The sequence below is a fragment of the Acyrthosiphon pisum genome, chromosome A1, assembly GCF_005508785.2.
Source record: "Acyrthosiphon pisum isolate AL4f chromosome A1, pea_aphid_22Mar2018_4r6ur, whole genome shotgun sequence".
Taxonomy (NCBI): Eukaryota; Metazoa; Arthropoda; class Insecta; order Hemiptera; family Aphididae; genus Acyrthosiphon; species Acyrthosiphon pisum.
The window spans coordinates 125,824,618-125,837,418 of NC_042494.1; the positions used below are offsets into that span (position 1 = coordinate 125,824,618).

The 12,801-nt window shown below is 30.3% G+C and overlaps 2 protein-coding genes across 2 annotated transcripts in view; both read left to right on the forward strand.

The window, feature by feature from the left end:
• LOC100161672 (vitamin K-dependent gamma-carboxylase) overlaps positions 1-12,801 on the forward strand; it is a 36,924-nt gene that overhangs the window by 6,100 nt on the left and 18,023 nt on the right. The gene's annotated exons all lie outside the window — the stretch shown is intronic.
• On the forward strand, positions 4,550-10,604 carry LOC115033559 (PI-PLC X-box domain-containing protein DDB_G0293730-like). The gene is given in 4 exon segments (XM_029486345.1): positions 4,550-4,724; positions 5,742-5,905; positions 5,993-6,268; positions 10,217-10,604. Coding segments are annotated over 4 exon segments (876 nt in total). The 3' UTR covers positions 10,478-10,604.

The window sequence follows — 12,801 nt, forward strand, 5'->3', positions numbered from 1 at the left end:
AGGTTACAGCGGTGCCCGGCCGCCCCATAAATAAGTCAAATATTTAACCACCCGGGGCAATGTCCCCATTGCCCCCCCCCCCTAAATACGGCCCTGGGGTAATCGTTTACCATATAGGAGCAAATACCTACCTATAAGGTGCAATAATATATTATCGTGCATGTTTGTTATCGTACATTCCTTCTGATTTATAATTTCGAATGACACTATGACGCTGTGTGATCGCGTGGACGATTTTATATTTTTTATATTCGTTATTCACCTATATAGATTATAGATACTCACATAATTTTTATTTTCCATGAAAAGACAAACAAATTAAAAAAAATATGAAACTGTATGAGAGATTTTTTTTAAATACCGATGATAACTAAAATTATTTTTAAAAACAGGAAAATCTAGATAACATGATTTTTTTCTCACCCCTTGAAGTATTTTTTAGTTATTTAACTAAAAAATATATAAGTAAAATTAATTTTTGTTCTCCTTGTGATTCGAGTTATTGAGACTTGACTATATATTTATATATACTTATGATTTATTAACATCTAGACATTTTTATTTTATATTGTTCATTTAAAACGGTCATTATTAATATGCTTTTGTGATTGTGACTTAGGAATCCATAAATTTGATTGAAAAAACACATTTAAATTTAAAATATACAGTTTAACATTTTATATCACCTTACATATTATTATTAAATAATATAGAACTTAGGTAAATAGATATACGTTTAGTAATAATTATTAGTTTGCTTAGGGAATTGAGGAATATAATTTATTTGAATACAGTGTTACTCAGTAGGACAGCCAGGTAAGTTGTATCACCTCTTTAAGATAATTTTAATTTATTCAGAGACATAATAAACAATTACAATTATAATTTTTGGCGATGTAAACCTGATATATAGGTATATTTGTTAATTTGTACCGTTATTATAATTCTTTGGGTCAGGTTATAAGGTTTTCATATTACGCTACATAAAGTGCGCCATATTGATTTTTGACTGTCACATAAATACATATTAAGTATATATAATGTTTTTATGTATTTTGATATCAATTAATATCCAAAACATAATTTCTATAGTAAGAACTAATTATAAAAAAGAGAAATTTTGATATAAAATTCGTTAAATAGGAATGAGTGATTTTGGTTTATTTCTAAATACCTAATATGAATTAAGTATAAGTAGGTAAATATACTGCCGTCTGCCAAGTCATAAATTATTCAAACACGTAATATTATTTCACACGTTTAAATAATATAATTATAATTACGTCTTTCAATTTGGAAGTAAAATAATAGACTCGTTGCCTAAGGTGAGTTAAAAATAATGCTTTAAAAAACCCATTAATTGAAATAGAAAATATATAATATTATTATTATATATCAACGATTACAGCTCATTTTCATATATTATTACACACTTATTACACAAACTACAAATCGGGGCATGCTGTTTTTGTTTTTCGTTATACTATATTGATACAACACGTGGTCAAAGAATTGAGTACCGACGCGGGCTCTAGTGCAGCTAACCTAACCGCGGTATCATCGGTAGCAATGCAGCTGACGCACCTATGTAATTGATGGTAAGTGGTTCATCCACTTTATTTTGAAAGCTGCACCTGAGGTGAATTGAGAATAGTGCCTTAAAAAAAATAACTACTAATTGATACATGTATCTATTATCGCGCATTATTATTATTATACATCACTGCAGATTACAGCTCATTTTCATGTACCTACTACCTATATACTACGTTTCGGAAAATGAGAGACCTGCCAAAGCATTTTTTTTAATTCGTTCGATATGATTAAAAACATATACAGTTGAAATCACCTTCATTCTATAACTACATCGTTTATAATGACGTATTGGAAATAACAACTTCACGTCGAACGTTCTGGCGAATTTAACTAACGTTAATAAGGCTATTTAAATGGATATTACGAAGCGATAATATAATGACATAATAATAATGAAGTACAATTAAAATTTGGAAAATAAATAATAAATAATAACTAATATTCAAAACAACAGCAACGTATTTACTTTTTTCCCTAATTAATTTGTAGGTACCCTTTAAAAATATATGCCTATATACCTACACATTTATAAATTAGAAAATATGTCATATAATATTAAACTATTTTAACACAAAATATATATTTTTTAGCTGGACATATTTTTATTTTCTAACAAATTTTTCGTAATGCTTCGTTTATCACCATTATAGAAACGAATAAAATGTAAAAATTACCTCATTCTCAATAGGTATAATAAAATTTACGGTTAGTTATAAATACATATTTATAAATCATAGATTTTCTTCGAAGTGGAAAATATCGAGTAGTTTTTTTTTAATTTTTGCTTTTTATCACTTTTCGTTAATTATGAGTAATGACTATAATGAATTATTTTAAACACCCCTTGATGGTCGCTTTAGGCGATATAGATACTTTAATATATTTTTTATCCCGATCGCAATATTATTATAACGTTCAGTCGTCGATAATACGACACAGTCAGAGAATTACGCTCTCTAGTTCAGCTCACCAGGCCTTGATCGTCGTGGTAATACTGCTGACGCGCCTATGCGATTAGTGGTTGATCCACTAAAATATTTCAAAAGTTGCTCCGAGCACGACTATCGCGTGTCCATGCTCAGCCTTACAGCGGTGTTCGTGCGGCGATGACGTTGCAAAACACATAACACTATTACTATCGTCATTGTTTTAGTACGTATTATAATAACATGATATTATGCTAAGTGTTGACAAAGATATAATATGTTACATAATAATATAATATCAGTCTTGCGATCGACCTATCTCAAAATCCGGCGAGCAAACTTTTAGTGCGTTCCACAATATCGTTAGCTAATATGTGATCTAAACTTGACCGTTATTCGTCGGTGATTAATAGTTATAATTTGTATTTGTGTCTATATACATCCTTTTTCGTATATTATTATTAAAATATGTATGTATGTGGTATTTTATTACATAAACCTGTGTATTACAGTGTGTCGGTGTGTAGCCAGGAGAGTATTTTGGTCAGACATATAAATGCAAAAAATATATTTAAGTGCTTCAGATATAATATAAAAAATATCCTATCATATATTGGCTCTATTTCACATTCGACATTCATTTATCACGAAGATTGAAGAATTCAAAAGGGCGTGTGTTAAGCCCTCCCCCCACCACTCAAGTCATATTCAAGTTTTAACCTCTTCGCTCAGAAAAATCCTAGCTACACACCTACTTTTATACATTGTGTTATCAACTTCGATTTCTATGTGGATTTCAGTTATAAGACGCTTGATTGACTTTCTTGATAATCTACTTACGTATAATAAGCTAATGCTTTCCGTGGCTTAGTTTACAACACTTAAATTGGGGTAAGAACACTATATCAAACGCCAAATGTTGAGTTACATAATTAGAAAAAATAATTTTAAAACGTGTAAATTATTACATTACGTGCAACCTGTAAGTAGGTACAACTGAATAAACTTTAATAAAATATGCTTACAAAAAACCGGTTATTGTTCGAAAACCTTATATATTTATCATTTTCCCTAACATAGTGAAGGAATTAGGTAAATTAATTATGTTACTTGTAATTCATCGTCATAGTAGAACATTTTATAATATAATAAATTTCCTTGTTAAAATATACTTAATTGCGTCAGATCCCCCTCCCCCCAAATTTCACGCTTATGACGCAACTATTATTATTTTTGTTCAGGCGTTTATATAATAGACGTTATACATTTCAATAATAAATATATGGTCACACGGCGTTTTGGGTAGGCAATTTAGGTACATATCTGCCGTGCGTTCGTTTGTCCTGTATTTCAAATTCTCATAATTTTGATTCACACGATAAATGATAAATAGTTATAAATAACTAACCTATAATATGGTAGATAATAATGTAATAAGGTCTAAGGCATCTATCGGAAACGTTCGTATATTGAAGTGTATAATTTTTTTCTTCCTGAGAAGAAATGTCTTCAAATATAGATTGGTATTACCATAAAGATTCATATCTCAACGAATTCGTATTTTTTAAAAACGCCCAATCCCGTCCATTCTGTTGAGCAACTTTTATGCAAAAATACATAATTAGTTATATATTTTTATCTAGTTTCCGGTATCTAATACCTGGGCAGTGACCACCTAATATTTACCACACATCTACCGTATACGGTATACCATTAGACCACTATATATATATATTATAATAAAAAAAAAATATTCTAAAGAATAAATATAAAACAATTAAAATTATTTTAAACATTTGATTTTATATTGGTGATGTATAGCATATAAAATTTTGGTGTTTTCAAGTGTATAATATAATGCACTAAAAAGTAACATTTTTTATACTATAACTTTCAAGCCTTGGTCATATCCTACGGTAGTTGATGGATTTTTCAGAGTCACCGGATTTCAACTTCGAATATAACTATGTGAGTCTAACGGTGACACCAGGCATAGAGTAATATGGCGCCAAGCGCGTGGCAGTGTCATGGCAAGTGCTATCCACAAATCTAAACGACTGGGTCAGAGTGTTCGGCGTGGACCCGGCGCACGGCCGTCCTTGGGCAACCGCCAATATGGCACTCGTAATTATCCAGTGAACGCCAATTCCAAAACCGACCTGACGGTGAACACAAAAACTGTACGGCTGCTTTGTCATGATAGTCAGTTCAAAAGCCAATGTTTCAAGTATTGAGTGTCATACGTCAGTGGCGACTATGCGTTCTTTTAATGTAACTCAGCGATCTCCATTAGGATCTTGGAAAAGGCCAAATATTAATTTTGAAAATTACTCGGGGGCCGCAGGCAGTGAATAAATTTGAATTTGCGCATAGCGTATATATTGACCTAAAAAAAGAGTCTTCGTTAGAAGTATTTTTTTCCCCCGGGTATATAGATCGTAAGTTCCAATACTTATAAATTTTGAATGAAAACAATTAAAAGATATAAAAGTTAAACATTTTATTTTAATTTGTAAAGTATTTTATATTATTTTTTCTTTAAAAGTGTAGAATGATGGATTTGTTAGAATGTAAAACACATTAAGTTTTAGTTCAGACTAGGTATAGTGGGAACCACTGATCTAACTATATAGGTAGTTAAAAATTAGTTATAACTTATTTTTTTTTTTAGTAGCCTTGTTTTATAATTATTAATTTTTTTCACGGATGAAATCGGAATCATACAGCTAGCACTCTAGTAGGTATTATAATATATTATTTATTACCGATTAGTATCGAAATAATTAACCATAACCTATACCTACTGCTTGGACATCAACACAGTATACATATTGTCTATAATATTATTTACGAATTATAATGACGGTCTTTAATTATAGATGGTGATCTAAGTTTTAATATATTATATTATTATACGTTATTTATATTTTACTTTGACCATTTTAAATCAGTTCCCATACATCTTTATATTGTATAATGCTGATGTTGAGTTTATTTTTAAAATTTTTATTTATTATACAAACTCAAAAATGTCTCCTTTTTGACAGTTAAATATATGTTCTAAGTTAATCTTTGAGAAAAATGATGGCCTGCCAAAATTAATGGAAAAGTGTTCACCAATCGCCACAGTATATTATATACTATTATAATCCATTTGTGCCATTTTTCTTTAACATTCACTTTAATCACTGATTTTATGTTTTGCATTTTTGGCATTAGCGAAAAACTGTCTTAAATCGCAACCTAATTGGATGGATGAATTTCCAGGCAAGATCAAATCTTTAGGGTTGGATTCATTATTTTTGCCAGGTACACATGACTCTGGAGCATATGATACTACGCAAAAACTTCCGATTTATTTTGAAAAATATGTCTATACTCAAGTAAGTAAGAGCGTTGGTATTTGTCTCGCTCAAGTATCATTCATTAACTAATGTTGTCAATTTGTCATTGATTTTAAAATTCGTTAGGATGTTCACGTTTTGATTTAACTATACCACGGAGCTCGATATCTGGATCTGAGAGTAGGTTTTGATAATCAATCTGAACATTTATGGTGGCTACATCACGGAATTTATCCGGTAAGACATTTGTCCCAAATCCTCAGGGATATAAAAACATTTGTAGAAGCAACAAATGAAATTGTCATCATTGAACTTCACAAATTCCAAACGGGTTTTTCGAAAAATCCGTTGGTGCACATTGAATTATATAAATTCGTGACGTTCTACCTGGGCAAGCATATGGCTTAAATCGGATGGAATAAGTCGCTGAAAGACTTACAAACCGAAGGACGCAGGGTAATTGTGACTTACAACCATTTTCCGATGACAACAGTATATGCTAATTATTATGAAAACCTATGGACACCTGTTCCCTGATACTGGCCAAATGCTCAGAAATTAACGACATTTTAAGACTACGTACGTTTGTACATAAATAAGTAAGGTTAATTTAAAAGTAAATCACATTTTTTCAGGGGCGCCATTTCAGTTTTTTTTTAAAGTGTCTAAACAATTAAAGAGGCCAATTTTTTGCCACCTCCAGGCCAATCGTTAAAAAAACATTTCTAGTGTTTTCAGTTTTTCATTACAGATTCATTACAGTATCAAAAACATACTTAATAAAAACATATTTTTATAGTTAACACATTACATTTTACCGTTCATACATTCTGTTTATATACTGTATAGTGTATTAGTGTATAGTAAAGATATTTTTAGATAGAATAGATGCATATTATTATTATTATGTCTTTTGTCTATCAGTAACCAGGGGCGGACTGGCCCAGGGTGGTATACACCAAGTAGCACCCCGGGCCCCCGTTTGTATTTATGATCCGGGGCCCCGATTACCACAGTCGGTATACGGTATAATACTGGTATAATACGGTATTATACAAAATATAATTAAATAACATATTACAACATCTCTACAAATAAATAACATGTTATTCTTAATTTTTTTTTTATATTTACTTATAAAACTAAGGGCTCTTTTCTAATTTAGGTAGGTTTGAAAAAAATTTAGGGGCCCCTAATTAATTTTGCACCCCGGGCCAAAAATATCCAGTCCACCCCTGTCAGTAGCCACTTACCATTTACACATATTTGTGTGTGCCAGTAGATAAAGTGATACCGATATAAATTTATCAATTATCAAATTAAAGAACACAATATTATAATATTATTTATGATTATCAGTGAATAGCTGCGGTGCATGCAAAATTAAAAATTGGCAAACTGAAGGCCATCTGGCCATAGTATTAATTAGGCCTAGGCCAATTGTGGACATCAAAATTACAGGGTGTGCGAGTGAACACCCTGCCCCTCCCCCCAAATGGCGCCCCTGCATTTTTTACACTAAAATATCACAAATTATCAATTCACATGAGAATAATATTATGAGCTATAAACGCCGCTAACAACCAAAGTTAGGACGTATATTACTTTCATGGGCATTCCTTCATTTTTTTGTTCACATTGTGGACCCAATTATAAATCAACATGATATCAAACGAAGGCATGATATATAAATATTATATTTTATTTTTGCATTTTTAGGCACTTATTGTAGCATTTTTTTATATAGTTTAAATCAGTACACTTTGGAACATTTTATACATTGCTGGGAAGTTTTCCAAAATTTTAGATTTCAGTAAACATAATGTGCTCAATACTCCTTCAACATGGGCGTAACTTGGGCAGTTTTTATGGTGGGGGGGGGGGCAAACTTTATGCCGAAATACCGTATACTTTAAAGTTAAAGATATTTGGAGACTAAATATACTTAATCAGTGATAACTGGAAAGCATAACATAATAATATTATTATTTAAGCTAAATCTTTATTGTAGTATGTACAATTAAATGACATTATGGAAAAAGCTTGATAAGATGATGGTTTTTTTAATAAAAACATTCTGCATTTCTATATTGCTTATAATGTATTACACTGTGCGTTTACCATACATTAATTATGGCTTATACAAATAAAAACTATTAAGTCATACACACAAACATTACATAATAAGAAAGTACCTTGAATTGTACAAAAAAGATATTAGAATAGTATATACTAAATAGTAGTATAGTAATATTTTAATGTAGTAATTCTATAACACTACGCTCAAATCTCAGACAGTCAAACACAACAATGAATAGTGAAGAATAATACAAGATAAAGCGAGCGTGTCGTGTCATATTGTTTTTAGTTGAAGTTCACAGTTAAACAGTTATCACAAATAGGAAAACAGGCTTTAATTTTACCCTTAGATCATTATACTGTGGATGGATCTAAAGCATATTATACCAAATTTTAATACAAAAAAACTTTGCCAATATCAATGACAAGTCGCCAAATTAGGTATTCCATATGCACATGCATGACGCAACTTCTTGCATATTAATTATCTACTGCAGATAATTAATTATCAAATCAGCATAGGTATTATGTTTAAATATAATATTATATTGAAAAAATAGTATAATGCCTGCTATAATAATATATTACTTACCTACTATAGTCTATAATAATATAATAATATAATTAACCACGAACTATGATTTAGAATAATTCAGTGATAGTAACTTATGGATAATTTTTCGAAGAGTTGCATCGCGCATGTGCACATCGAACACCTAATTCGGAGACTCATCGCTAATATCGGCAAAAATATAATACGCTGTGACTCCATAGTATATGAACAAAGATTTTACAGTGCCTTAATGATTCTTTCGGAACACAGCAGGCTGACCTTTGCAGTTTAGTTTTGTTTTTACTCATTATCATTATAATTATTATCCTGAGGTATTACGATGGCATATCGCATGTAGAAAATGGCAATAAATAAATACATTTTGATTAATCAGTTCATTTTTTTTTCTATAGTTAATCTTTTAAAAATATTATATTTTTCAGTTTTCTTTAAAAAATAATTTTTACAAATCTAAAATGCTTTTTTGATAATATTTTTCAAATTAATTTACAAAATAACAAGGAGGCACTGCCCCCGTTAAATTTTTTGAGCCCCCTCGTTTTACTAAGTAAAAAATAAATACTTGAAAAAAAATTAACAAAAATATAATGCACCAAAATAAGTAAGTTAGATATAAGACTGACTTCTGAGACTTCTATAGTCTATACTCTGTAGGAACCCAGTACACTTGCTAGTCAATTAAAATCAGTTTTGAAAATTGAATATACTTTGTGTTAATAATTACTTACCTAGAAAAATTATTAAATCAATTTATGATTTTATTAACAAGTGTTTTATAATAAAGTATTTGAAAATTATTATACATGGTAAGTATTTTTATTTCTGAATGGATGTTTTATGTGGGCATTATACATATATATTATGTTAAGTAAAAATATTTTAAATTTGGTAGCCTAATTTATTCAATAAAATTTTAAAAAAATTAAGGCGTATCATCTCCTCCCCCTGTCGACATTGTCAACTATCCACTGAAGTGGTGAGTTCCGTTGGGATTGATGTAGCCACGTATTGGGAAGACAGATTAACACTGGGAGCGCTGTCGACGCCTAGCGTACTGATGGTTAGGCGGGTTCCCCCCACGTGAAGTCGGGAAATTGTATGTATTTTTCCGACATTTCGCATACATTCTGCTTTAAGTGAAGTGTATTTGAATGTGTTTGATAATATTAGTAGAAATTGTACTTACCAACGTATACAGTTAGCTATAAAAGTGTATAAAGTTTCGATAACAAAATTAATTTATTATAAAAAGTAAAATAACCAACATAAAACTATATCTATACATCCCGAATTGGAAGGTACAAATTGTTTCCACCAGAGCGCGTTTTGTTAATCTGCTTCCCCAATAGGACTACAATACTTTCCAGTGTATACTCGCTCCGAAATCAAGAGGGACTAGGTAGGGGGTACCCGCACTGACGTTAATGAGTATGAAAAACCTTTATATATTAATCATTATGAACACGGCATCACAAAGGAGAGCTAGAGTTCTAAATTCTAGCAAGAACGCGTCACGCGGCACCGCCATCTAGTGATTAAAAAATTGTTATTTAAAAAATCGATTTTTTGGCCACCGATTTTTTTCATTCCGATTTAAATCGATTCAAAAATCGATTCACTGACATGAATCGCCCATCACTACCTTCATTGAGAATTTTGAACTTAAACAAAATATATATGAATATTGATACCATTTTAACAGAACACAAAACAAAAGATGTGGTGTAACAGTCCTGATGGCTGAGTTAACTCTTACTCCGCTGGACGTTATTTTCAATAGAGGTGATGATTTACGACCCATGAGTTCGATTGTTAATACATTATTTTTCAAGTGGCTTGCAATGCAAGAGTGGGGAGAAAACTTCAATATTGTCGCTGTAGATTTTCTACAGAGCACAAACATAATCGATGCAGCGATCCATTGGAATATGAAAAAAATCATTCCGTCCTATAAGTGATAATATAACCATATAATAGCAACAATTAACTAATCAAAACCAATGTCATCATATATTATACTCATTGCGTACTATACACGATAATATAGTATATTTTATGATTTATTTATGACTATATTGTAACAGTAAACGCGTATTAAACATTTTCATTTTTCATTTATCCATGGCTAATTAATAATAGCCATCATTCGTAATATTTAGTAGTACCGTAGCATTTAGTCATATTAAGAACTATAAAAATAGTATAATTGTAAAGGTTTTATTAATGATAAAATATTATTATTACCACTGATATTTTAGTAAAATAATTTTACTACACCAGTAATCATTTAATGCCCTCATCCGTAAAAAAATATACTACCTACTTTATTAGGTATAATACTATAATAATTAATAATATTATGATATACCTATTTAGTCTATGTAATCTATGTAATGTTAGTAGTTTCTAGGTTTCTAAAGATATTTGGTGCCAAGCATGAAGCTATGTGAAAACAGTTCGGCTCCCATTTAGTGATCAAAAGGGGGGGAAAAAAGGTTTCTAAAGATAAGACGTTTAGAACACATTACATCCCCGTTGAGTCCGTCTGTCCGTTTGAGTTACCAGCACCTACACATTAGCTACAAATGTTGATATTATAAGATAATTACTTATTGTGTAAGTATTTAATAAAAATTCATGTTAGGTATCCAAAATAAACTACCGAAATATTAAGGTTACCAAATTATTTTTAAATTGTATTTGGAATTACAGTTTATAGCTTTATATTAATATACGTTTGAAATCGGGAATTAAGCACAGCCGCAGTGTGAGCTAAATAACTTGTTTAATGACGTAGACATGTTTTGAGCTACAACTTTTTTGCTAACTGATTTTCGTAACGCTTTGTTTATTGCTATAGAAATGCAAATCAACAGTACAAATAAAACAACAAATTTAATTAAGTTCTTAACAAAATGTAACATGCTGCCAGATATGTTTCCACTGCACTATACCCAAAATGTGATATTCTATGATTCCTCAGGAAAAATTGCGCAAGAAAAATATCTAGTAGAATATGTTACTTATTTTTGAACATATCAATTATTAGGGTTTGGCAGTAATTATTATTAAATCTAAGTAAAATTCCGATGCCGGATCGTCAACAAAAAATTGAATTATATTGGATATGAGTTTAGAGCAATTTTCAAATTGTTTTTCTGTTTTATTACTTTAATATATTAATATTATATAAGTGTTATAATATCATACCTATGTGCGTGTAATAAAGGATGAATTAAACTATTTAATTATTTATTTATTTCTAATATTTGAAGAAGTACATAATATTCCATTATTTTTATTAATGTTATGTACAAAAAATTAGGAGGTTTATAAGTTATTTCTAAAAAAATGTATAGATTATAAATTTTTAAATATTTTAAATCTGAAAAAATATTGTAGAATTTCGATAAAAAATATAACTCACCAATTTTTTTAATCTGAAATTCTCTCCCGATCCTTAGTAAGGTTAAATGGGTAAAGTGATAAATCCATCCCTGATCACACCTACACTGAAAATTAAATTATTTTCGATGACAGTAGAAGCAACAGAAAATTTCCTTTTCCTACACAGCACCGTGAAAATCACTGTCAAATCAGATTCATGTTCATAGAAAACGTATTACTAAAACGTCAAATACTATTACAAATACTGCGTCATCCAGTGGCTTTTAATACATTTTAAACAACGAAATTGCTGTGGCCGGTAGACGTACCTTGAAAAGACTAAGAGAGGTGTGAGCGTATGCCATAAAAAGTACTTATTCTATGGTGGTTCAAGCAGGAAGGTATTTTGAGTGCAAAAATACGTGCATATTTTACAATAATAATTGTTATTTAACAACGAATTGTAAATAACAGTATAATCTAAATATTGGTAATATAGAATATTGTGGGTGTGTGCGCCAAGACTATGTGAGTAATTCATAATTGTAGCACCCCCAAGATTTAAACCTTAGTTGCGCCACTGATCTACTCAGAGTATTACAAAAATTAAAAATACAGTGCATATTTTTTCTTAATGGAAATGGATAATTGTTATCAAAAACCTGTTGTCAATTAATAAAACATCTATAACCATCACGGCTATAGATAGTATGGTTGCCCATCGACGTATGATTCTTATACTTGAAAAGTGTCTACCGAAATGAATCTCTATAATCAGTATTAAAGTTAAATTAAACAGCTGGAAACTTAAACACTAGCGCTTATATGTCATAGTGGCTATCACGGAACATACAATTTACATTTAAAAGGTAATTGCATTTAGAATCACTACAAC